At 47.8% G+C, this 25149-nt stretch overlaps 1 protein-coding gene across 1 annotated transcript in view; it reads right to left on the reverse strand.

Moving 5' to 3' along the window:
• LOC138503424 (titin homolog) overlaps positions 1–25149 on the reverse strand; it is a 296164-nt gene that overhangs the window by 31725 nt on the left and 239290 nt on the right. The window contains exons 2-3 of the mRNA XM_069623109.1: positions 22538–22651; positions 4980–5117 (exon numbers count right to left, since the gene is read on the reverse strand). Coding sequence (XP_069479210.1) covers positions 4980–5117; positions 22538–22651 — 252 coding nt within the window. The remainder of the gene's footprint in view (positions 1–4979; positions 5118–22537; positions 22652–25149) is intronic.

The raw sequence follows: 25149 nt of genomic DNA on the forward strand, positions 1-25149 counted from the left end.
TTCTCTCCGCCATTCAAATGCTTGAAAATTAGCTGTGGTGTGAATGGAAGGTTTTAAAGCCTTACTCAAGTCTTTTACTCCTATTCATGTTAAGGCTCCATTTAAAATGAGCTCCATAGTGTATAGTTCTGTTAACTTTCAATTGGATGTATTTTGTATTTGTATTTTATTTATTTGTATAGCGCACCAGGCCCAGGGGCAACCGGGCGCATCACTTAGTTACAACATAAGAAAAACAGACAGAACCATAATTACAACGTTTACAAGTATAATACATAATTTACAGGTATAATAATAGCAATGAGAGGACAAGCAGATTATATATACATGTACAAATTAAGCAGAGAACCCAGAGCTGAATGTCCTGGGCGGCCAGCCAGGTTTTCGTAAGGTGTTTGAATCTCGGGAATGAGGGTTCTGCTCTAAGCTCATTAGGAAGCGTGTTCCAGAGTTTAGCTGCCAAGATAGGGAAGCTAATTCCACCTGATCTTTGGAGATTGAAACGTGGAACCTCAAGGCAGTTTAAATGAGCCATTCTGTGGGGTCTAATGGAGTTGTGGGGGGCAAATTGGTTGGCCAGGTAGCAGGGAGCTTGGTTATGAAGGCATTTTTGGGTAAGAGCCAGGGTTTTCAGGGAGATACGGTGTGGGACTGAGAGCCAGCGAATATTCCGTCTGGTGTCGGATATGTGTTGGCGCCTGGGAATGTTGAGGGCAGCTCTAATCGCATTGTTTTGGACAATTTGTAACTTGTTTAGGTTGCAGCAATTGGTGTCTAGGTACAGTGCATTGCAGTAATCAGTCTTGGATAATACAAGAGTTCTAGCCAGGGTGACACAATTGGTTGCGGAGAGGAAAGGGCTGTAATAAGCTTGCAGGTATATGCCGCTGCGGAAGAGACTGAGTTAGTTTGTCTGGTCAGGGATAGGGTCGAGTCAATGTAGATCCCTAGGGTTTTTGTGTCTTTGGCGGTTGGGATAATATTCCCATCGATGATGAAGGACTTGAACGCAGGGTCGAGTTTGGTAAATTTTGTGGCGAACCAAGAATAAGGAGCTCAGTCTTTTCATCATTAAGACAGAGTCCGTGTTCAGCCATCTACGCCTGGATGACCTGGTAAATGACATTGATAGCGAGGGAGTCAGCCGTGTAGTCACCTGAGATAGGGATTAGTATCTGGGTGTCGTCGGCGTAGTTGGTGTAAGTGACACCCAGATAGTCCAAGATATCAAAGAGAGGTTTGGTGAATACGTTATACAACGTGGGTGAAACACAAGATCCTTGTGGCACGCCACAGGAGACAGGTGCAGGTGGGGCGGCTGCTAGTGGAGAGAAAACGCGCATAGATCTATTGTCTAAAAAGGAGCTAACACAGGTTGTAGCTTTATCGGAGAAGTGTACAGCTGATTTAAGGTGGTGGCAGAGGGTTTCATGATTGATGAGATCAAAGGCCGCTGAGAGGTCCAAGAGCAGTAAGAGAGCAAGTTTGCCTTTGTCTTTTAGATCTTCAATCTGTGTTTTTAAATCTGTGAGGGCAGTTTCAGTGCCGTGACGTGGCCGGAACCCAGATTGCCTAAGTCCCAAGAGTTTGTTAGATTCAAGGTAATCTTGAATTTGTAGATATGCTGCACGGTCGAGGATTTTTAGTAAAAACGGGACTGTGGTGATTGGCCTGTAGTTTGTGGGTATACTAGCGTCCAGGGTAGGTTTTTTCAATAGGGGGATGACCCACGCGTCCTTTAGATTGTCAGGTACGATCCCAGAGCTAAAGGAAGAGTTGATGAACGTAGTAATGAATGGCGCTAGTTCATGAGCTGCTTCCTTGTTTATAGGTGCTGGGCAGAGGTCGCCTTGGCAATTGGTCGGTTTAAGGCTGGTGATGATCTTTTCCACTTCGGAAATGGAGAGTGGAGAGAAGCTAAAAGGAGTCAGAGAGTCTGGGATGGGGTGGATTAGGGTGGGGATAGGGTTGGGCTTCATTGTTTGTTATTGATTTTAATTTGGAGGGTGGCAATCTTGCCGAGGAGAGCCTCTTGGATTTTGGTACGCCAAGTGCTATCTTTGATGCAAGTTTCTGGTGCAGTGACAGGGGTTTCAAGTTCTTTTAGGATTCTAAACAATTCTTTGGTGTTGGATTTGGCTTGTTCGATACGTTTATTGTAAGTGTCTTTTTTAGCCTGGAATATGGCTTCCTTGTAGTTAAGGGTGGCCAGGAGGAGGCACGATTCGTTGGCTGCGGACTGGTTGCTTTTCCAATGTGATTCCGCAATTCGTTTTTCTTTGCGCAGGGTTCTGAGCTGGGGTGTGAACCAAGAGTTCAGGTGGGCTCGAGGTTTGGGTTTTCTCAGTTTGGATGGGGCGATGATATCTAAGGCTTTTTGCATAGCAAGGTTAAAGGTGTCAACCATAGCCGTGGGGTCGGAGCATGAGCGAACCTGGTCATTGAGAGCCGGGAGGAGGAGGGCGAGGAGTCTGTCGCAAGTGATGTCACGTTTATTGCGGGTGGCAGTAGCCGGTGCAATGGTAGGAGAGAGGCTGTCAGGTATGGACTGAATGTTAAACGTAATTAAGTTGTGGTCGGTCCATGCATACTGTTGGTTAGAGATGATATGGATAGGACAATTGTGGGAGGCTAGCCAGTCGAGGGTTCTGCCCTTAACGTGGGTAGGGTTGGTTGATAAGCTGTATGAATCCTGCATTCATAAGCCTATTATCAATAGTCATTGCAGCAGTGTCATTGGGATCAGTGAGGCCCAGGTTAAAGTCCCCTAATATCAAGGCTTGGGATTTGGATTTGGTTTTGGTGTTATGAGTGATGATGTTGGAGAGGTCCTCAGCGAAGGTGGATAGCGGCCCAGGTGGCCGGTAAAGTAGATGGAAGGTGATGGAGTGGTTAGGAGTGACGGTTAGTTTGGCTGTCAGTGCTTCCATAGAGGAAAAGTGATGCACAGAGGAGAGGTGGGAGTTTATAGCATTTTTATGGATGATGGCAATGCCACCACCTTTGGAATGGTTAGAGTTACGATCGTGTCTGATAATGTTGTAACCTGGAGGGATGGCAAGGGAGAGTAGTGGGCCAGAGGCTGCGTGAAGCCAAGTTTCGGTGATAGCCATAAAGTCGAGGTTGAGGTAACCCCCACAGAAATAAATAAAAAAAAAAGAGTTTTGGTCGATGAAAACGTGGCGATGAAAAGTCCCACGATGAAAAATACTTCGGCGAAATCACGTAGAATCGATTAGTTGTAATTCAAAATTGAGAAATTTGTGAGGCTTGCTTCTGGCACTGTATTTTATTTATTGCCGCAAACTCCCAGTGCCCTCCTTGGACTCAAATGTACTGAGCCTCCTCTTTCTTGGTGACCCTTAGGGGCTTTTCTCACAGGCCCAACCTCCTACACATGACTCACAAAGTCCACTCAGGCCTGATAACATGGGCAGTTGTAAACAAGAGGCCTGGATTCCCTGTTCAGCTTGGGTGTGTGATGCACCTGGAGTTATGTAGCAACTTTAGCTGTCAACATTTCTCAGGTCATCTGCAGCATCAGTCTACATGTATTTAAATGGTGGTAGGCAATGATTTCAAAATGTACCAAAATCAATACTAACTGTATCTCTAATCCGCTTGTGAGCAACCTTCAAGATTTGGATGGAGATTTGTGGCGGAGTACAGAATCTTCATGCACTTATCAGGCAATGTGGAATGTTTGTAACACCATAAATCCCATCCCACGATGTGAGGGCCTGTGCAGGCGGATTATGACACCCCCTAGTGTCAATGTGATCCTCAACTTGTTGTGTATTGAGTGAATTGATTCTTGGAACAAAGCCAGTGATAATTTACCATTGGGTGTTGGGGCGACAAGCTACCGTGACCATCACACTAATTCTAAAATGTTGTCAATGGCCAACGAAACCATGTCAATGTGATGTCTCTGATTAGCAACAGTCAATGGAGTGACAGCAGGCCAGCAGAGGCATCATGGGGTTAAGCTGGAGGAGACCTGTGCTCTAGTGCATGCACTTTTGGGAGATTGGGAGGATGACTAGGAACATGCGTGCAGCATATTCCATGCATTGTAACATTTCCATAGCAGAACCCTCGTCTTACTTCATCAGATGGCCAAAACATGAGTACTGGTCAGTCAAGTGATATATACACTATACTGACAACCCAGCACAAAAATGTTTTGTGCTCAGTTTTTTGCGTTTATTCCTTGTCATTTCAAAACACTGTATATCTTGTTCTCCAAAGGAACGTGTTACAGATTATGGCAACCACACAATTTCTCTCCAAGGAAACAAAATGCTTTGTTTCGCTATGTGTGCAGCAGTGAATCCAAATTGCTACCCAAAGCAAGCTTCTTCAGGGCTACTAACAGGTGGGGTGTTTCAGGCACATGTTTTGTGTAGCTGACAAATCTACAACTATATGTTGGACAACTAAGTTGGGTCTAAATCTTGTGCATGTTTCCCTGTACAATTCATCTGTTTGGTCCCATAATGCTTTAGTTAAGCATGTAGAGGAGAATCCGTTCATGGTGGGGGCATTATTAATGGCTTTCAGACAACTGTATTGTGTGCTAATATTTGTATTGCGCACTTGAAACATGTGGCTAGAGTGGCTTTCCACTCATGGTCATAGGTGTGTTACTTGTAGCTACGAAGGTCCCACCACCCTCCTTCCCCTGACCCTGTTTGCAGATGGGGTAAGAGAGTGATGGCTGCCAGTGGAAGCCTACTTCTATCCTACTTCCTAGTCTTGGATCTAGGCCTGCTCTGTATGAACCTTGTGAGTACTAGGCACATTTAGATTTGGTATGAATGCTTCTCCATTAGTCACCTTTTCACTCTCATTCCTTTGGTAACTGATACTCTCTCTCACCCATTCAGTGAGTCACTCAGGCAATCAATAATTCATCCCTTAATCCTACATTCCTATTAAAAGATGTATACACTATGAGTTTGAAACAATGAACTCACCTCCCATTAGGAATAGGAGACCGGCTACATACTGCATGAGGTCATGCTGTTCACAGCAACCAAGGATGCCAACGATCCACCCGAAGAGGATTATGGAGACTGCCATACCGATGAAGCCCGCCGTCATTCTGCGTAGGTCTGTGGAGCAAGAGGAGACAACAGGAATAAGGAGAGTGGAAATGAGAATTGGGAGAAGGAAAAAAGCAAGTAACAGGATGGACGAAGTAAGAGGAGATGGAGAAAACAGGGGACTGGAGAGAGAAGAAAAAGCGGGGAGAAGACCTGAGGAGATAACAGGAAAGGTGTGTCTGGTCACAGGAGGTAACAGCAGAGCAAATAACTAGTAGAATGGAATAATGATCCCCTCTCAAGTGTGGTGTAGCAAGAGTTAAAGTGCTTTACCTCATAGCCATGTCACTGAGAAATATGATCTGATCCCCAAGACACTCAAATGATGTGCATTTGGTGGACTCGGTAGAAGATGCTGTTTGATAAAAGAAAAGTGAGGATTTTTTCCCCAACCCTAGGCTACCAAAGACAGAGCTCCATCCTTTACCACAGCACCCCGGCTGCATCTAGTGTTCCAAAGGTTCCTAGTCATTGCATCGAATTCCTACCATCGACATACCATTCCATCTAAAAAAATGCATTTTTTATTTTTAATGGGGGCTGGGGTCCCCCAACTCCCCCTTTTTTAACCTTTAAAACCCATTATAATTAAACTAAAGCCTTTACCTTTTAAAAAAAATGTATTCAATGCTTTTTTTTCGATGCAATTTTTTCAATGGTAAGGCATTTTATTGTATTGCATTCCATGCAATGACCAGATACCGTTCCAAATGACCCAGAATGATGCAGCCAGTATTATCTTTCCCTTAAGTCCATACACAGGCTGCCAACATTGACAGCATGTTGATTTCAAGATGACACGCCTGTCTGATACACTGAGACACGCAGCCCTAATACATTGTTGGCTCATAGAAATGGGACAGCGAATTAAGGATTCTGGGATACACCCGTGATGTGTCATACATTTCTCATCCCAGACCTTGGCCTGTTGTTGGCTTTGCGATTAAACAGCAGCAAACTCTTTTCAAAATGATTGACAGTTCTCTGGTAAGCATTAATCCGATTCCAAGATGGCGTGCAAGGTTTTGTTCTCAGTCGTCCTGTACAGATGCCTAGCGTCTGCACGTGCAATCTGGTTTTGCTTCAGTTGATCTTTTTTCATTCTTTTCACACCCAGCCTTCTTTCATTGCACTTCCACTTTACTCCCTTCCAGTTCCTCTTTTGGCCTTTGTCTTCATTGTTTTGATGGCCTACTACTACAACCTCCTGTTGCAGCTCCATTTTCCTTGCCCCTGAAGTTACCTCCATTTTGGCAACCTACTCCTTTCAGCCGCGCTGCTATTGTGGAATCCCGTGCAAGTCCCCCAGCAACCCCTGCCCCACATGCTGACCTACCCTCCGATATTCTCATGAAGTACTTCCGTGCTGGCTTACTTCTGGTATCCATTTCAAGGGCTGTTCCACGTTAACATATCGCTGTATTTCCTCAAATTAAGAACATGGCGGAACACTTTCTTTTACCAGCATTATTGCTTTTTAGATTAGATTCTGGGAAACCTGCTGGTGACCACTAGTTCTCATGCTTTTCTACCAGATTACTTGACCAAAGGTTCTAGTTCAGTTTCTACTATGACTGTTTTGTTCAGTGTATATCCCTCATCATAAAGGACGCTTCCTCTTGAATTCACTCCCACCGCCACTGCGCCTCTGAACACACTGTATGAAATTCAGAAAAGCACTGTACACCAAGCTGTTCCTTGACTCTATTCTCACCCTTTTCTTCCTTCCCTTTCTCGACTTCCTTCCCCCCATGCAGCACAGCACTCTGAAGTGATCAGATGTTGGTGTTAGTGCCATACCAACAAGTAGTGGCAATGCCAACAGTTTGGGCTTTTGTGTAGGCATTGGAAAGGCACTTGCCAGGCACGAACTGGCCATTGATGGTAGCAGGTGCAAAATGGTGCGAGTACCTGGGCCTCTAATAGCAGTGCCTGGCAAATGCCTACTACTTACACACAGGCCATAACTGTTGACTTTGCCATTGCTTATTTTTAACAGGACCCCAGTGAAGGACCCATATTGGGCCTCATTACGAGTTTGGAGGTAGCTATGCCCTTAATAAGTAGAATGGAATAATGATCCCCTCCTAGCCATGCCCTTAATAAGGGCATGGCTGACTCCAAACTCGGGTCCGGGTCCGTGTTCCCTGAATGGGGAATTACCGGGCCATTCCGACTTTGGAGGGCCCGGTATTTCCCCATTCAGGGAACCCAGACCCGGACGTTCCCCATTCCCATTTAGCCCTCATAGGGCTCAATGGGAATGGGGAGGGAGCTAACAACAGGCCTGTTAATTACAGGCCCATTATTAGCTCCCTGGTCCCCTCGCGGGACCCGCAAAGGATGTCTGGTCTGACCAGACGTCCAGAGCGGGTCCCGCAAGGGAACCTCGTAATAGGGCAGAATGGTTTTAACGGCACCGGCACCTTTACCGGGGCCGTTAAACCCATTCCGCCAGGGTCCTAATGAGGCCCATAGTGTTTATGAAGAGAGTGGCGGAAGGCAGACCTGGTTAAGACAGTTTTATATTACACAAGTAGCGCGCTTACAGCTCCAATTAAGTCATTAACTCTCAAAAGACTGCTTTTAAAAAAACTGCCCAGAAATGTTTAACTAACCCTAGAGTGTAATAAAGTGTTCCACAGAAACAGTGGGGAACGAGTATATGTGGAGTCTGTTTTTCCTGACTACAACCACCAGAACTAGCCTTTGACATCGCAGAGAGTTGAAAAAACTTAGGGCCTCATTATGAGTTTAGTGGTATCTCGGCAGTAAATCTGTCGAGATACCACCCAATGGATTTACTGTTACTGCCATGTGGTCTGGTGGAATTACCACCAGATTACAAGAGGTGGTGTGGCAGTGCTAGTCCCCATTAATGGCGTTTATAGGACTCAACTGGGACTTCGGCGGTATTACCATTGGCGGTTATTATTCCAAAATTGACGTTTTTGGCAGTAAGGTGGCGGAATTACCTCCAGCACAAAGCCCATAGTTCGGCAATGTGGCTATGTGGTGGTAATCCATTTTTGGCCACACTGCCAAACTCATAAAGAGGCCCTTAGTTTGCCTGCATAGCATATTCCCCAGGAATATAATGGTGAGAAGACGGGGATGCTAAAATATGCTGTAAACTGTGGTGTACCTGAGGAAGAAAGCTCGGATACACAGCCCTTGGATGTTGGACCCAGAGACACTGACTAGTGGGGAGGGTGAGGAGAGCACCCTGGCTGGAGTCAAACCACCTGGAGCAATGCTGGGAGATGCAAGAGTGGAGTACAAGGGCGAGACATGGGCTGTTGGGGCAGAGGGACTCTACCGCAGGGAATCCTAATGTGAGCACTGAGCCATGAGACAGGAGAGGAAGGCATGGAGCCGGTGGCAGTCAGAGCCACAGAAAGGGGCAGAGTGTGCAGATGCAAGCCTGAGACCGTGCTGAGAGGACGAAAGGAAGCCAATGAAATGGGAAGAAACACACAAGACTCCATCTGGGGAATCCACAAAAATACTCCGTACAAGAAGTAAAGTTGAATGGGGGCTGCGGAGTGGTAATCCGTACTGCCCCATGGTAGGCAGAACACAAGAAGATCAAAGTGATAAGAGACGCTGCACCATGGGACGTAGTGTGAAATCCTACAGCGTACTGCAAAGGCCATATTGGTAGGTCATCCTGCATGCTGTTGCACAGACTGCAAGCTCCTAGAACACGCCGAGAACCCCAGACCCACCAGAAAGACTGACACATACCACCAGAAAACACTGCAGAATGGGGAATGGGAGCCTGAGGTCCTAGAGCACAGTATGAAAGCCATACCGACAAGAGACATTTCCTGCTGGATGCAGGCATCTGGACTCCAGAAACATCTGAAAAAAGGATAGAGAGGGACACACTAAAGGTGGAATACTGGAGTCTAAACTCCTCAAGTGTCCAGGGAAGCGAAAGAACTGCAGTACTTGCTGAACGTAGGAGCCAGAACACTTGAGAAAGACAGTTTTATAAAGCACAGAACAGTGAAGGTTAGACGCTGCGGAAAGGGCCTAACCAGACACCAGTACAACAAGCGCAACATTTAATGTCCTACTCCATCGAGTGTCTCAAAATAGTTTGTTAAAAATGGTTGCCGACTGGAGACTGAGTGGTGGCAGTGCCCTCGGTACATTCCTAGTCCTGAACTCATGAAACCTGAAGCGCTCTGGCTAGCCTCAGCCATGGATCCAGACACCCGACCCAAGCTCATTAATGAGCTAGAAGGGGACGCTGTAAATAGAAGTTGCTCCTGGTTCACTCAGAGAGGTCCTTTAGAATCATGCACACGATGGGTAGGTCGCTGGGAATTTTAAAATTGTAGAAATAACACTAATCCTTTAGAGAGCTTTTTGGGCATAATGAATAGCCCGGGGCAGGAATGTCCTTCTCCAGCCCTGCTTTCAGTGGCTGCTGCCTTGGCTTGTCTCTGGAAATAGCCCAGGGCAGGAATGTCCATCTTCAACCCTGCTTTCAGTGGCTGCTGCCTTGGCTTGTCTCTGTAATAGCCCAGGCAGGAATTTCCATCTCCAGCTCTGCTTTCAGTGGCTGCTGCCTTGGCTTGTCTCTGGAAATAGCCCAGGGCAGGAATGTCCATCTCCAGCCCTGCTTTCAGTGGCTGCTGCCTTGGCCTGTCTCTGGAAATAGCCAGGGGCAGGAATGTCCTTCTCCAGCCCTGCTTTCAGTAGCTGCTGCCTTGGCTTGTCTCTGGAAATAGCGGAGGGCAGGAATGTCCATCTCCAGCCCTGCTTTCAGTGGCTGCTGCCTTGGCTTGTCTCTGGAAATAGCAGAGGGCAGGCATGTCCATCTCCAGCCCTGCTTTCAGTGGCTGCTGCCTTGGCTTGTCTCTGGAAATAGCCCGGGGCAGGAATGTCCATCTCCAGCCCTGATTTCAGTGGCTGCTGCCTTGGCTTGTCTCTGGAAATAGCCCAGAGCAGGAATGTCCATCTCCAGCCCTGCTTTCAGTGGCTGCTGCCTTGGCCTGTCTCTGGAAATAGCCCGGGGCAGGAATGTCCTTCTCCAGCCCTGCTTTCAGTAGCTGCTGCCTTGGCTTGTCTCTGGAAATAGCAGAGGGCAGGAATGTCCATCTCCAGCCCTGCTTTCAGTGGCTGCTGCCTTAGCCTGTCTCTGGAAATAGCCCGGGGAAGGAATGTCCATCTCCAGCCCTGCTTTCAGTGGCTGCTGCCTTGGCTTGTCTCTGGAAATAGCCCGGGGCAGAAATGTCCTTCTCCAGCCCTGGTTTCAGTAGCTGCTGCATTGGCTTGTCTCTGGAAATAGCCCAGGGCAGGAATGTCCATCTCCAACCCTGCTTTCAGTGGCTGCTGCCTTGGCTTGTCTCTGTAAATAGCCCAGGCAGGAATGTCCTTCTCCAGCCCTGCTTTCAGTGGCTGCTGCCTTGGCTTGTCTCTGAAAATAGCCCGGGGCAGGAATGTCCTTCTCCAGCCCTGCTTTCAGTAGCTGCTGCCTTGGCTTGTCTCTGGAAATAGCAGAGGACATGAATGTCCATCTCCAGCTCTGCTTTCAGTGGCTACTGCATTGGCTTGTCTCTGGAAATAGCCCAGGGCAGGAATGTCCATCTTCAACCCTGCTTTCAGTGGCTGCTGCCTTGGCTTGTCTCTGTAAATAGCCCTGGCAGGAATGTCCATCTCCAGCCCTGCTTTCAGTGGCTGCTGCCTTGGCTTGTCTCTGGGAATAGCCCAGGGCAGGAATGTCCATCTCCAGCCCTGCTTTCAGTGGCTGCTGCCTTGGCCTGTCTCTGGAAATAGCCAGGGGCAGGAATGTCCTTCTCCAGCCCTGCTTTCAGTAGCTGCTGCCTTGGCTTGTCTCTGGAAATAGCAGAGGACAGGAATGTCCATCTCCAGCCCTGCTTTCAGTGGCTACTGCCTTGGCTTGTCTCTGGAAATAGCCCAGGGAAGGAATGTCCATCTTCAACCCTGCTTTCAGTGGCTGCTGCTTTGGCTTGTCTCTGTAAATAGCCCAGGCAGGAATTTCCATCTCCAGCCCTGCTTTCAGTGGCTGCTGCCTTGGCTTGTCTCTGGATATAGCCCAGGGCAGGAATGTCCATCTCCAGCCCTGCTTTCAGTGGCTGCTGCCTTGGCCTGTCTCTGGAAATAGCCAGGGGCAGGAATGTCCTTCTCCAGCCCTGCTTTCAGTAGCTGCTGCCTTGGCCTGTCTCTGGAAATAGCAGAGGGCAGGAATGTCCATCTCCAGCCCTGCTTTCAGTGGCTGCTGCCTTGGCTTGTCTCTGGAAATAGCAGAGGGCAGGAATGTCCATCTCCAGCCCTGCTTTCAGTGGCTGCTGCCTTGGCTTGTCTCTGTAAATAGCCCAGGCAGGAATGTCCATCTCCAGCCCTGCTTTCAGTGGCTGCTGCCTTGGCCTGTCTCTGGAAATAGCAGAGGGCAGGAATGTCCATCTCCAGCCCTGCTTTCAGTGGCTGCTGCCTTGGCCTGTCTCTGGAAATAGCCAGGGGCAGGAATGTCCTTCTCCAGCCCTGCTTTCAGTAGCTGCTGCCTTGGCTTGTCTCTGGAAATAGCGGAGGGCAGGAATGTCCATCTCCAGCCCTGCTTTCAGTGGCTGCTGCCTTGGCTTGTCTCTGGAAATAGCAGAGGGCAGGCATGTCCATCTCCAGCCCTGCTTTCAGTGGCTGCTGCCTTGGCTTGTCTCTGGAAATAGCCCGGGGCAGGAATGTCCATCTCCAGCCCTGATTTCAGTGGCTGCTGCCTTGGCTTGTCTCTGGAAATAGCCCAGAGCAGGAATGTCCATCTCCAGCCCTGCTTTCAGTGGCTGCTGCCTTGGCCTGTCTCTGGAAATAGCCCGGGGCAGGAATGTCCTTCTCCAGCCCTGCTTTCAGTAGCTGCTGCCTTGGCTTGTCTCTGGAAATAGCAGAGGGCAGGAATGTCCATCTCCAGCCCTGCTTTCAGTGGCTGCTGCCTTAGCCTGTCTCTGGAAATAGCCCGGGGAAGGAATGTCCATCTCCAGCCCTGCTTTCAGTGGCTGCTGCCTTGGCTTGTCTCTGGAAATAGCCCGGGGCAGAAATGTCCTTCTCCAGCCCTGGTTTCAGTAGCTGCTGCATTGGCTTGTCTCTGGAAATAGCCCAGGGCAGGAATGTCCATCTCCAACCCTGCTTTCAGTGGCTGCTGCCTTGGCTTGTCTCTGTAAATAGCCCAGGCAGGAATGTCCTTCTCCAGCCCTGCTTTCAGTGGCTGCTGCCTTGGCTTGTCTCTGAAAATAGCCCGGGGCAGGAATGTCCTTCTCCAGCCCTGCTTTCAGTAGCTGCTGCCTTGGCTTGTCTCTGGAAATAGCAGAGGACATGAATGTCCATCTCCAGCTCTGCTTTCAGTGGCTACTGCATTGGCTTGTCTCTGGAAATAGCCCAGGGCAGGAATGTCCATCTTCAACCCTGCTTTCAGTGGCTGCTGCCTTGGCTTGTCTCTGTAAATAGCCCTGGCAGGAATGTCCATCTCCAGCCCTGCTTTCAGTGGCTGCTGCCTTGGCTTGTCTCTGGGAATAGCCCAGGGCAGGAATGTCCATCTCCAGCCCTGCTTTCAGTGGCTGCTGCCTTGGCCTGTCTCTGGAAATAGCCAGGGGCAGGAATGTCCTTCTCCAGCCCTGCTTTCAGTAGCTGCTGCCTTGGCTTGTCTCTGGAAATAGCAGAGGACAGGAATGTCCATCTCCAGCCCTGCTTTCAGTGGCTACTGCCTTGGCTTGTCTCTGGAAATAGCCCAGGGAAGGAATGTCCATCTTCAACCCTGCTTTCAGTGGCTGCTGCTTTGGCTTGTCTCTGTAAATAGCCCAGGCAGGAATTTCCATCTCCAGCCCTGCTTTCAGTGGCTGCTGCCTTGGCTTGTCTCTGGATATAGCCCAGGGCAGGAATGTCCATCTCCAGCCCTGCTTTCAGTGGCTGCTGCCTTGGCCTGTCTCTGGAAATAGCCAGGGGCAGGAATGTCCTTCTCCAGCCCTGCTTTCAGTAGCTGCTGCCTTGGCCTGTCTCTGGAAATAGCAGAGGGCAGGAATGTCCATCTCCAGCCCTGCTTTCAGTGGCTGCTGCCTTGGCTTGTCTCTGGAAATAGCAGAGGGCAGGAATGTCCATCTCCAGCCCTGCTTTCAGTGGCTGCTGCCTTGGCTTGTCTCTGTAAATAGCCCAGGCAGGAATGTCCATCTCCAGCCCTGCTTTCAGTGGCTGCTGCCTTGGCCTGTCTCTGGAAATAGCAGAGGGCAGGAATGTCCATCTCCAGCCCTGCTTTCAGTGGCTGCTGCCTTGGCTTGTCTCTGGAAATAGCCCAGAGCAGGAATGTCCATCTCCAGCCCTGCTTTCAGTGGCTGCTGCCTTGGCCTGTCTCTGGAAATAGCCCGGGGCAGGAATGTCCTTCTCCAGCCCTGCTTTCAGTAGCTGCTGCCTTGGCTTGTCTCTGGAAATAGCAGAGGACAGGATTGTCCTCCTCCAGCCCTGCTTTCAGTGGCTGCTGCCTTAGCCTGTCTCTGGAAATAGCCCGGGGCAGGAATGTCCATCTCCAACCCTGCTTTCAGTGGCTGCTGCCTTGGCTTGTCTCTGTAAATAGCCCAGGCAGGAATGTCCTTCTCCAGCCCTGCTTTCAGTGGCTGCTGCCTTGGCTTGTCTCTGGAAATAGCCCGGGGCAGGAATGTCCTTCTCCAGCCCTGCTTTCAGTAGCTGCTGCCTTGGCTTGTCTCTGGAAATAGCAGAGGACAGGAATGTCCATCTCCAGCCCTGCTTTCAGTGGCTACTGCCTTGGCTTGTCTCTGGAAATAGCCCAGGGCAGGAATGTCCATCTCCAACCCTGCTTTCAGTGGCTGCTGCCTTGGCTTGTCTCTGTAAATAGCCCAGGGCAGGAATGTCCATCTCCAGCCCTGCTTTCAGTGGCTGCTGCCTTGGCTTGTCTCTGGAAATAGCCAGGGGCAGGAATGTCCTTCTCCAGCCCTGCTTTCAGTAGCTGCTGCCTTGGCTTGTCTCTGGAAATAGCAGAGGGCAGGAATGTCCATCTCCAGCCCTGCTTTCAGTGGCTGCTGCCTTGGCTTGTCTCTGGAAATAGCAGAGGGCAGGAATGTCCATCTCCAGCCCTGCTTTCAGTGGCTGCTGCCGTGGCTTGTCTCTGGAAATAGCCCGGGGCAGGAATGTCCATCTCCATCCCTGATTTCAGTGGCTGCTGCCTTGGCTTGTCTCTGGAAATAGCCCAGAGCAGGAATGTCCATTTCCAGCCCTGCTTTCAGTGGCTGCTGCCTTGGCCTGTCTCTGGAAATAGCCTGGGGCAGGAATGTCCTTCTCCAGCCCTGCTTTCAGTAGCTGCTGCCTTGGCTTGTCTCTGGAAATAGCAGAGGGCAGGAATGTCCATCTCCAGCCCTGCTTTCAGTGGCTGCTGCCTTAGCCTGTCTCTGGAAATAGCCCTGGGCAGGAATGTCCATCTCCAGCCCTGCTTTCAGAGGCTGCTGCCTTGGCTTGTCTCTGGAAATAGCCCGGGGCAGGAATGTCCTTCTCCAGCCCTGGTTTCAGTAGCTGCTGCATTGGCTTGTCTCTGGAAATAGCCCAGGGCAGGAATGTCCATCTCCAACCCTGCTTTCAGTGGCTGCTGCCTTGGCTTGTCTCTGGAAATAGCCCAGGCAGGAATGTCCATCTCCAGCCCTGCTTTCAGTGGGTGCTGCCTTGGCTTGTCTCTGGAAATAGCCCAGGCAGGAATGTCCATCTCCAGCCCTGCTTTCAGTGGCTGCTGCCTTGGCTTGTCTCTGGAAATAGCCCAGGGCAGGAATGTCCATCTCCAGCCCTGCTTTCAGTAGCTGCTGCCTTGGCTTGTCTCTGGAGAGCTTTGGGAGTGGTTCAGCTTTGTTGCTCGCAGAAGCCCAGGACAGTTTATTTTGGGAAAGAGGGATGAAGGCAATTTGCAAATATATATGTGGATGGACCAACAATGCGGATCTAAACCAATAATACAACAGATTATGAAAGAATTCCACTCATCTTTTCTAAATTAAGGTTCAAGCAGTAGATAAAGGGAAACTCTACATTTTTTTTAAACCCAGTATTGAGCTGCGGTATGATCTTGCAGAATGAGTACACACCCCCAGAGATCCCAGCAAAGCATAGACCAATCTCCTTAATCAATGGCACGTGTGACAGATTTGGAAAGATTTTGGTAACTCTCATATATGTTTGGGATACGGCTTTGAGGGAAATCACCAAGGTTGGTTTCAGCAACTGCGGCACAGAGGTTTCATCTGGTCCGTGCGCACATGAAATGTGTTCATTTGTATGGAGCTAGCTGGTACCTGGGATTTATGGCCTGGAAGCACCCTTCAATGCCGTGGATCAGGATCTGTCATGGGAGGCATTTAAGGGGGAACGTATGGAGGCGGCCCTTATCCACTTGCTCAAATCTTTCCGCACAAATATTCTGGGTCATGAATGTGTTGGTCCTAAAGGGGAGATTCCCCCTTACCTGTGGTGCCCGCCAGGGCTGCGTTGACCTCATTGCATCGCAGGAGGTGGCTTGTGAAAGAAGGCGCTGATCCCCCCGCCCTTACATGGGAGACATCCCTGTTCTACTCATGCTGCTCATGGATGACGCTGACATCTTGTCATAAACCAAAACTGTCCTAATCGGATTGCTGGATATATTCCCAAACGGCTGCCTATGTGAAGGTTTCCCCATCAATAGCGGGAAGACGAAGTCAATTGTCATGGGCTTTGGGTACCCTCTCACTCGCCAGTGTCATGGGCTTTGGGCACCCTCTCACTCGCCAGATCTACGCTGCCAGATCAGTGCTGGAAAATGTCCCATGGTTTGATCACCTCGACATTGGGTATTAATTCATCTAAGGGTTCCTGGTTATGGTAAATTGAGAACAGTGATTTGCCAACTCGGCAGACAGCTGGTGGCGTTCTACAATTCCACAGTAGGTGGTGGTGACTGCACTTTCTTCCACAGTTCAGGCCTAGCTTCAAAGGCTTTTGCCGGGGACCTCCATGTTAGTAAGTTCTGGGGTATGCCCTAGAGAAAAGATATGTCTGAAAACCCTGCTACGATTATCCTTGTGCAAAGACAAAAGGGTCCACACTGCTGCCAAGTTAATTATAAGTACTTATAATTGTTTAATTAATAGGTGTATCAAAACGATATCACTTAAACGACAAATTAGTGGCTGTAGCAAACTCTGAAAGCAATCAAAATAAACTCATGGTAAAAAAGAAATTTATTACCGCAATTACTTCTGATTCACTGTTTTATTTTTTAACTTCAGACTTGTCTAATTATCACAAGACTGTTTTGTTTTACTCATTCAACATTATGCTCTCGATTGAAACAATCTTCACAGCAGTAAATTTCTTTTTTACCATGAGTTTATTTTGATTGCTTTCAGAGTTTGCTACAGCCACTAATTTGTCGTTTAAGTGATATCAAGGTGTTTTCATCAGTAGGATCGCTAATAGGGAGGGGGGGGGCTAAATGCCAGCTGTCCTTAAGAATGGACATCCTCCCACTCTTTTAGTTTATGCTTCACTTGCCATCTCTACTCCCTACGTGCGGGCTGGGTGAAGCCGTCCTTTGGCAGGAGATGCGCCCCATGTTTCCTTAACATCTTTGCTGTTTTTCCCCGCAGCTGCTGGCTTGAAATTGGTCCGTCCACTTTTCTAACATAATCAGCAGGACGATCAGTGGGCCTAAGTCAGTCACTTGATTGATCAAGTTGTACATATTTATTTGTACATCTAAAAAGTGATGGGTGGAAGGTTTTGAATAAATCTGAACCATTGGCACTGCTTTGGGCAACCTTTCACACCACCAATTTTTAGCCTGTTTGCGCCATTCCAAAACGGGTCCAGCCACATGCAAATTAGTCAGGTACTGCCACCAATTGGAGCCGCCCAGCCCAAACTGCTAGGCCAGGTCCCCTCTGCACGGAAACACAAGCAACCTCTAGATATGTTTCGGCCTTGTTGGGCCTCATCAGTGAGCTGCAGCTTGGTTCCCTATGGCGTAGTGAGCAAGGGACCTAAGTCTGGCCATACCCTCTCTCACACAGGTAAACAACTATAACTAAAAAAGTGATGGGTGAAGATTTTGAATTAATCTGACCCACTGGCACTGCTCTGGGCAACCTTCCACACCACCGTTTTTTAGCCTGTCTGTGTCATTGCAAACGGGATCCAGCCATGAGATGGAGGTGCAACCTACTCCTCACTGATGATGCCCAAAGGGGCCGAAACATGTTTGGGAATGCTGTGTCTTGTGCAGAAGGGATGTGACCAAGCAGTTCTGGCTGGACTGCCCCTTCTGGGGTGGGACCAAGCCTGATTTGCATATGTCTTTCCCTGTGTGTAGTGGCTTGGCAGGCTGAAAAAAGACGGTCTGGGGTGATGCCCAGCCATCAGCTTTTGGTTTTGCATATTTATTTGCAAGTATACTCCCACGGTGTCATGATTCCTGCCCCTCAGGTCCCCAGCCCTCCAAGATGTGAGGCTGGACCCAGGCCACGATCACCTACATGGCCCTCAAGTGCCTCTCCATCCCTCCAAAGACCCACTTGGAGTCAGACTTGGCGCTTGTGGCACCAGACTCACTCACTCCCATAGGATAACATTGGGGATTGGACTTGTAGTGCATTGATGGGGACAAGATGGATGCCCCCACATATTTTGGTTCCCAGAACTGCATGTGCAGTCTAGTCTTTTGGGTGTGGTTCAGCCCAGAGACACCTGGGATACCCAGAGATTATTTAAGCCACGCCCAGGCTGAGAAACATTCTTGCGTTTTCTGCACCTGCAGCGTGACACTCACCGTGTTTGGATCGGTCTCCAGTAGGCCTGCATCTTTCTTCTGCGCTCAGCTCCTGCAAGAACAAGAACACCGTTAGGAACAGCCTTATCTTGCAGCGCTTCTGCCCATCATTCATCGCTCCTTCTGTTCTGCGGGCAGCTTCGGCTGTGTCATTCCCATCCCGACACGCCGCTTCCTAAGGAAAAGGGAAAAGAACCGAAAAAATGCATTAGTAAGCATTCTGCAAATCTTCGCTTATTTTTAAATACTGTTCGAGCTTCAAACTTCTTATCCATCTGCAAGAGGGAAAAGACACTCCAGGTTAGCGTGGAAACATCTAGAGGCGCCGCATACCGCGCTTACTCACCGCATTTGTTCTTCATAACCGGCATCCACGCTGAAAACGTCGCGGCACCTAAAAGACACAGAAAAAGAACTCAGTTCAATACAAATAGGAAAGGGGTGCATTGCGCATCGCGCTCCCACTCACCTTCAGCGCTACTCATCTCAGCAGCACGCCAACATCCCCGGACGCCGGCCATCATCTAAGGAAGGAAGGTGGTCAGTCATTTTTTCGAAAAAAAAAATGTTGAGAAAATAAAAGTCGAATTCCTTCTTTTTTTAATTATATATTTATTTTGGGGTCTGGGAATAAAAAAAAATGGGTAAAACAAAAAAAAACATTAAAAAAAGGGGGTTCGGGGGGAACCCCGCCATTTCGAATAAAAAACATATAAAAAAAAATGTTTTGAATTCGAAAAAATTACTATGAACCAGGAAGGAAAGGAACGAAGTTAGAGAACTGTTCAAAAGACTCATTATACTTACCTGTCAGACTCTTGCCACTGAAGTAACTAGGCAGCAACGAGCCTGCAGTAATCAACACGCCCCTGCGCTGAAAGCAGGACGGAAAAGCACACTATCCAAGAAAACAAGGTGAGCTGTGGATCAAAGGGAAGGTTTGGACCCCGGGGAAGAAGGGGTTCAAGCACACAGAGACAATAGGAAGTTAAACTCTACCAATCCTGTGTTTCAGGGCCAGTCTCCAGTCGAATAGCCTCCAGGGAAGGGTTCGAGGTCGTAAGAGGTCAGAACAGGCTGAGTGACGTCCCCGTGGATACTAGGTGAGCGTTACACCAGGGCGTTTTTGATAAGAGTGTGCCTGCAGTGGCTGGCAGAAACAAAACACGGTTGTATTAAAAAACGCTGTGGTTTTTCTTGCTAAGTTTCTCGGGCTCCCCCGGCTCGGAGGAGCGTGAGAAACTTTAGAAAGAAAACCGCAGCGTTTTTAAAAACAACAACATTGTATTTATGTTTGCGGTAGCTTCAGCTTGGAGCCCCCGGGGCTCCAAGCTGAAGCTACCGCAAACATAAATACAACGTTTTAAAAGCTGTGGTTTTCTTTCTAAGTTTTCCGGGCTCCTCCAGCCCAGAAAACTTAGAAAAAAACCCACAGCTAGTGCTTATTTAGAAATAGAAATAAGCACTTACCCAGATGCAGCTTTCCTGCCTGCAGTCTCTGGTCTCCGTCCTCCGGCACCAATGAAGCAAAGGCCACCCAGTGGTAGCTTTTGTTTATTACAGCTGGCTGGCTTTTGCTTCATTAGTGCCGCAAGGGCAAGCACAGGAGGCATCCATTTCGCAAAATGGATGCCTCCTAGTGCTTCACATTTTTCAGTTTGAGCTTCATTTGCTCTATACTTTACATAGGGACTTTTAAAAAAATATATTTTTTAGATATATTTTTAATTATTGGCCATCTTTTTAGCCAATAATATTTTAGAGCACACTATTCCTTTAAAGCAGAGAGTAAAAGTGAAGAGTAAAAGCGACTTTGCCTTGCTTTACTCCTCACTTTTCCACTCTGCTTTGAAAGTGACATGCAGGAGACCAGCAACACGTAAGTGTAAGTGTGTGCAATTATCATATATTATAAAATTACCCCCAACGCTTTTAGTTGATTTACATTTAGGTATTTTTATTTTATTCTTTTTTGGCTCATTATTATATTTTTTTTCTAGAGGGAACCAATGATCTTTTGATCGCAAAAGAACATACAATAGAGATCACATTTCATGGGAATCAATGAAACACAAAAACATGTATTAAATGTAGTGGCAGCAGGGGGACTGTAAAATGCTATCTCCAACACCAGCCTGCCAACGCAAAGCATTGTAGGCTTTGTAAAAACGATGGCAGAGTATTTGCTAATCTACAGTGGCGTAGTTAGTTGACAGTATTGGTGGCATGCTTGGCAAGTGAGCTGAGCGTGCTGATTAGACTCCGAAGCTGTGTTATGGTGCAAGAATGGCTCACAATTGAGCCAGGGTCTTGCGAAGACTCAGGGGCATCACTAGCCATGTTTTCCCCAAACGTGGGGCTTAATGCTATCAACCTTTGTCCAATAATATTTTTTCAATGCGAAACAAGTTTTCTGTAACTTGCATGTGCTGATTGTCCCTTAAAAGAACATAAAACAAGATGGCGGTTGCAGGAAATAGCAAAAGGGGGTACGTCCCTTTACTATTTACAGTGGCCGAGCAGAAAGCAGGCATGAATGTGTCGAGATGGCCGGTGTGGGAAGGTAAAGAGGAAATTGGTGGTTGGGAGGGGCAGGGATGTTGGGGGTAGAGGGCAGCTGGGAAAATACGCAGCCAGGGCAGTTATGGAATCCACAACAAAGGCGGACCCATGGAACACGGGTGGTTACTGGCAGGTTCTAGTCATGTTCTCGGCCACTTGATAGGCTGGTGTCCTTCATGCAGGGACTAATGAACATCAGTAACTAGTATACAGAGTCATGCTGACAGAGAAGGACTCTGGGTTCCTTCAGACTCTGTTATTCAATCACAGTACGGGAACAGTTCCAAGCAATTATTTCCAAACCATCTTGGGAATCATCAATTCCTTTTGTGGTGTTCTATGAGCTCTTGTATGACCATTCCCTGACTACCGTGTAGAGGAGAGAACTGATAGCAAGGTAGGGGGCCAAGGAAAGGGATGAAGAAAGCATGGGTCGCAGTGGCGAGATGACAGGAGATGGAAAACAGCATGGGATGGGGAGAAGAGAGGCGATAACAGAGGTAAAGGAATAACATAGAATGGGGCAGGAGAGGGGAGATAACTGCAGAGAGTGAAAACAATGGGGAGGGCATTAGAGAAGAAACAATGGGAGACTCAAACCTACAGTGAAAAGACAAGAGAAGGGAGATACGGTGAGAGAGAGAGAACAATAGGGGGGAGGAAAAAGGAGAAGAGATGGGGAGAGGGATCTGAGTGTAGAGGGACAGGAGGAAGGAAGCAGCAGTTGAGGGACAGGAGAAAGATAACAAGGGAAGAGAAACAACAGGGGGGAGGCAAGAGAGAAAACATAGCAAGAGAAAGCAGGCTAAAGGGTAGGGGTAGGGAGAGTAATTTATTTATGTATTTAATACTTGCTTGTTTGGTGCTTATACTGCAAGTACATACTGTTTCAAACCACCCACACGGCAAAGGGAGGGAAAAAGGGAGTGAAACACAATAACAAACACAAAATATAAAAACAACTGTGGAGAGATAAAGGAAAAAGGACGAACCTACTGTGCCTTGTGAGTATTCAGAACGTGCAACTGCAGCAAGGGAGAGGGCAGAGGGGGTCGGTGCTTGTGGGCCCGTGTTCATGGGTGAGCAACAAATGAAGTACATGGTATGGTGAGTGATATATGGCCTGGAGCCGTGTTGGTTTTAAGCGCAAACCTCCAGGGCGGAAAGTGTGCTGAGGCAAGTGCTGAGGGTAAACAGGGGCGATTGGATGTGGCAGGTCAGAGGCCCAGAGGATGCATAGGGGCCCAGGACACCAATCATATCAACTGTGAGATTAGCAGAGAAGAGAAGATGTGAAGGAGGAGGTAAAGAGGAAAGTCTTGAGGAGCTTCCAGAATTTAAGAAAGTCCTGCTGAAGGCGCAGAAAGAGGGGGAGGCTGTTCCATAGGAGGGAGCCATCTGAGGAATGTGATCGACCTCCTGCCCTCTGTTTAGCAAAATGCTTTACACACAAAAAGTTGGTGCCTTAGGAACATAGAGGTCTGGAGGGGGAGTAATTAGTAAGATAAGATAAGGTTGAAGATAGTGTGGTCCTCGGGCCCAGACAGCCTTGTGGATGATGCAGAGGGATTTCAATTTAATCCGTGAAGCAAACGGGAGCCAGTGAAGACTTTTTAGGGCAGGAGAGGTGCAGTCCCTGGGCTTAAGGCCAACGATAAGTATTGCTGCCCTATTCTGGATTAGCTGGAGGGGTTGCTGAGTGGAAGAAGGACAAAGAGCGACAAAATTAGGGAAATACATGACAGAGAAGAAAAGGGGGAAAAGTAGAAGGACGTAGGTCAAGGAAAAAGACAATAAAGTGAGGACATGGGAGGGGGGATAATGAGCACCCAGAGAGCAAAGATATAGCAGGGGACTGGGGAGAGTAAGTCCCTCTGCGTCGGTTTACCTTTTATCGATCAACATGAGGAAGTGTCACTCAGTAGTTGATGGCATAGAGACACGTGACATATCAGGACTAAGGTGTGGGGAGCATTCCCCGCCAACAATGGTAGAGGTACATTAAAATGCACTAAAATATGATCCGTGATCGGAGGTGGGATCCCCTCATACTCACGCAGGGCATGCCACTCGTCCTGTCGGATGGTCTTGGTGATGTTGATGGGCAGGTTACGTGGAAGAGACGAGGAGGTGTAGTGATACTTCACAGACGTGCAGCGATCGATGACTCCTGAAACAGTAGACACACAAGAAATTCACTGCCCTGGACTCCATAGGAAGAGGGAGGGGGAAAGAGTGGGAGAGAGAGTAGAAAGAGATAGAGAGAACACAAAAAAAGACGTGATTGAAAAATCTGATCACACAGTATGATCATCTTCGATGAGACATGGCATGCAGAATCAAGGAAGACAGTTGGGAGGTCAGCATCCAGACTGTCAACACCCGCTTAGGAACCTCTGCATGCACTCCATTGTGTTCTTCCCCGGGGTCATAACACACAGGAAACATGCTCCCACAAATAAACGTGCAACCCCCCCACACCCACTTTCTCACATACTAAAAATCCTCCCCTCAGAAATGTAATATACATATTTAAGAAAATATCAAATGACAGTAGTCATCATATACACAGTAATCCTTAAACTTTAAAAATAATGTCAAACTTGTGCTGTCTCGCACTTAACCTTACTTGCGCTGAAACCTTCCCACGGCATGAGTCATGTCCTACCCAGTCATAGTTATGTGAATCCATCGTTCTCCATCCTTCTTGCTTGTTGATCATCAACATTCACTAGCATCCCACGGTTCCCGAAGCATACTATGCTCGCCTGATCAATTACCCCTCTTGGCACCTGTCCATTGGGTATAATCTGCAACCTTACCTCTTTCATCTGTACGGCCGTATGGTACGCCGCAGAGCCTTGATTGTGGGAGCTACATGGCACCACAATATGTGAAGATATTTATGCCACAGTGAAACACAACTTGCTCGTCAAAATCCACATATAACCTGTGACCTTCCTCCACTCCAACAAGACCTCCTTCTGGTTCGGATTCCCTTGCACACGACGACATTGTACTATTTCACAACAATTGAATACAACTCCATCAGAGAATCAACTTTAAAATCATACACTCCTCAAAAGAATTTCAATCTTTAGACGACATTACCAGCATAAGACGTTAAAATATACAGGCACCTATATACCGCAAACCGACCGACCAACCCAGCTACCTGCGCAGTGAAGGGCACAAGAAATGCTGTCATCTTTAGAGAGATAATGGAACAGCTCTGATACATCTGGTAGGGGGTAAAAAGCTCATCCATCGAGTCATGATCATGCCTCATACATGAACGGATCGACAGAGCAACATTACCGCCTTGAATGGAAACATCACACTAATCAAGCTCCTATTTTTTCTTACTCCCCCTGACTTCAGACACATAAATGCGAAAACAAAGCTGGGCGCCGACAAGCGCAGTCTCTCGATATCCCCAGAAGCACATTTGAGCTAATCTCACTCCTTCGATCCTTCATTCCCAGGACTTGTTAATGTGTTCAGTCTCCTTCATCAGAGCACAGTCACAAAACTAGCAGGGGCCCCTGCTACCTCGAAACAGCAAACGGCGTGCTGTGTGAAACTCAATGCATTCCAAACTTCTCTGAGTGTCTCTGGCCCTCGTTCCCAATGCCTCTTCTTCCTCACACCACATCATGGTACCTTGGGAGTTCATGCCAGTCCTGATACCGGCCATCTGCCGACTGGTCATTTCTTTTCACCGTAAGGGCATAAATATGTCCCTGAATTTGCCCAAGCAACCAACCAGAGCAAGGGAGCCTTCACCAACTAAAAGTAGTTGGCTGGTGTTCTCCCTCTAAGAATTAGTTTGTTAAATAATGAGTTAAAATAGTGCATTTAACATGCAGATTTGTTCATGAGTTTAATTTTAAGTCATACTATTTTCAATCCTTTCTGGAGGGCAACACATAAGAAAAAGAAAATACAAGCCAGGTCACCAACACCTTTGTCATGGTGCTTGTACCCACAATACATAACAGCACTATCACTGTAAAGTACATTGTCATAATGACGAGCCCAATATAAGCCAACATTGCCTACACTTTATAAAACACACTTTATGATGCCTGTTCCAAATTTGGATACCAGTATTCCCATTGTAAAATAACAGTCTTGATGCTTGTGCCCACAATATAAGCTGACATTGCCACTGTAAATGACACATCATGATGCCTGTGTTTACAATGTTTGCCCCACTGTTACTGTAAATCCCCATATTCATGATGCCTGTGCGCATATTCTATCATTATCTTATGCTAATATGCTTTTAAACTGTGCCAAATCAGCACTGTAGTAGTTTGAGTGCCCACCAGGAGTATCCAGATCTTAGTCTGCTGGAGGAAAGAAAATTAACGAGGAAACAATATAACAGTATTGCCACAGTAAAAACATGTTCATGTTGGCTGTGTGCAATGTATGCCAACTTCGCACTTTGTGAACAGGTGATACTGGCTGTTCCCAAAAAACACCATAGCAATTTAAACACGTTGTGATGTCGTCAAATATATGTCACCATTGCCCACATGTTTTCTTAAATCCAGTGGCCAATATTTGCCAGGATTGCTAATGTAACACACATTGCCGGCCTCTAAACACACAGCACCCACACAAGAACACAACATTACTTCTTTTGTTCAACATGTACTT

This window comes from Ambystoma mexicanum, chromosome 11, assembly GCF_040938575.1.
Source record: "Ambystoma mexicanum isolate Mex_15411 chromosome 11, UKY_AmexF1_1, whole genome shotgun sequence".
Classification (NCBI taxonomy): Eukaryota; Metazoa; Chordata; class Amphibia; order Caudata; family Ambystomatidae; genus Ambystoma; species Ambystoma mexicanum.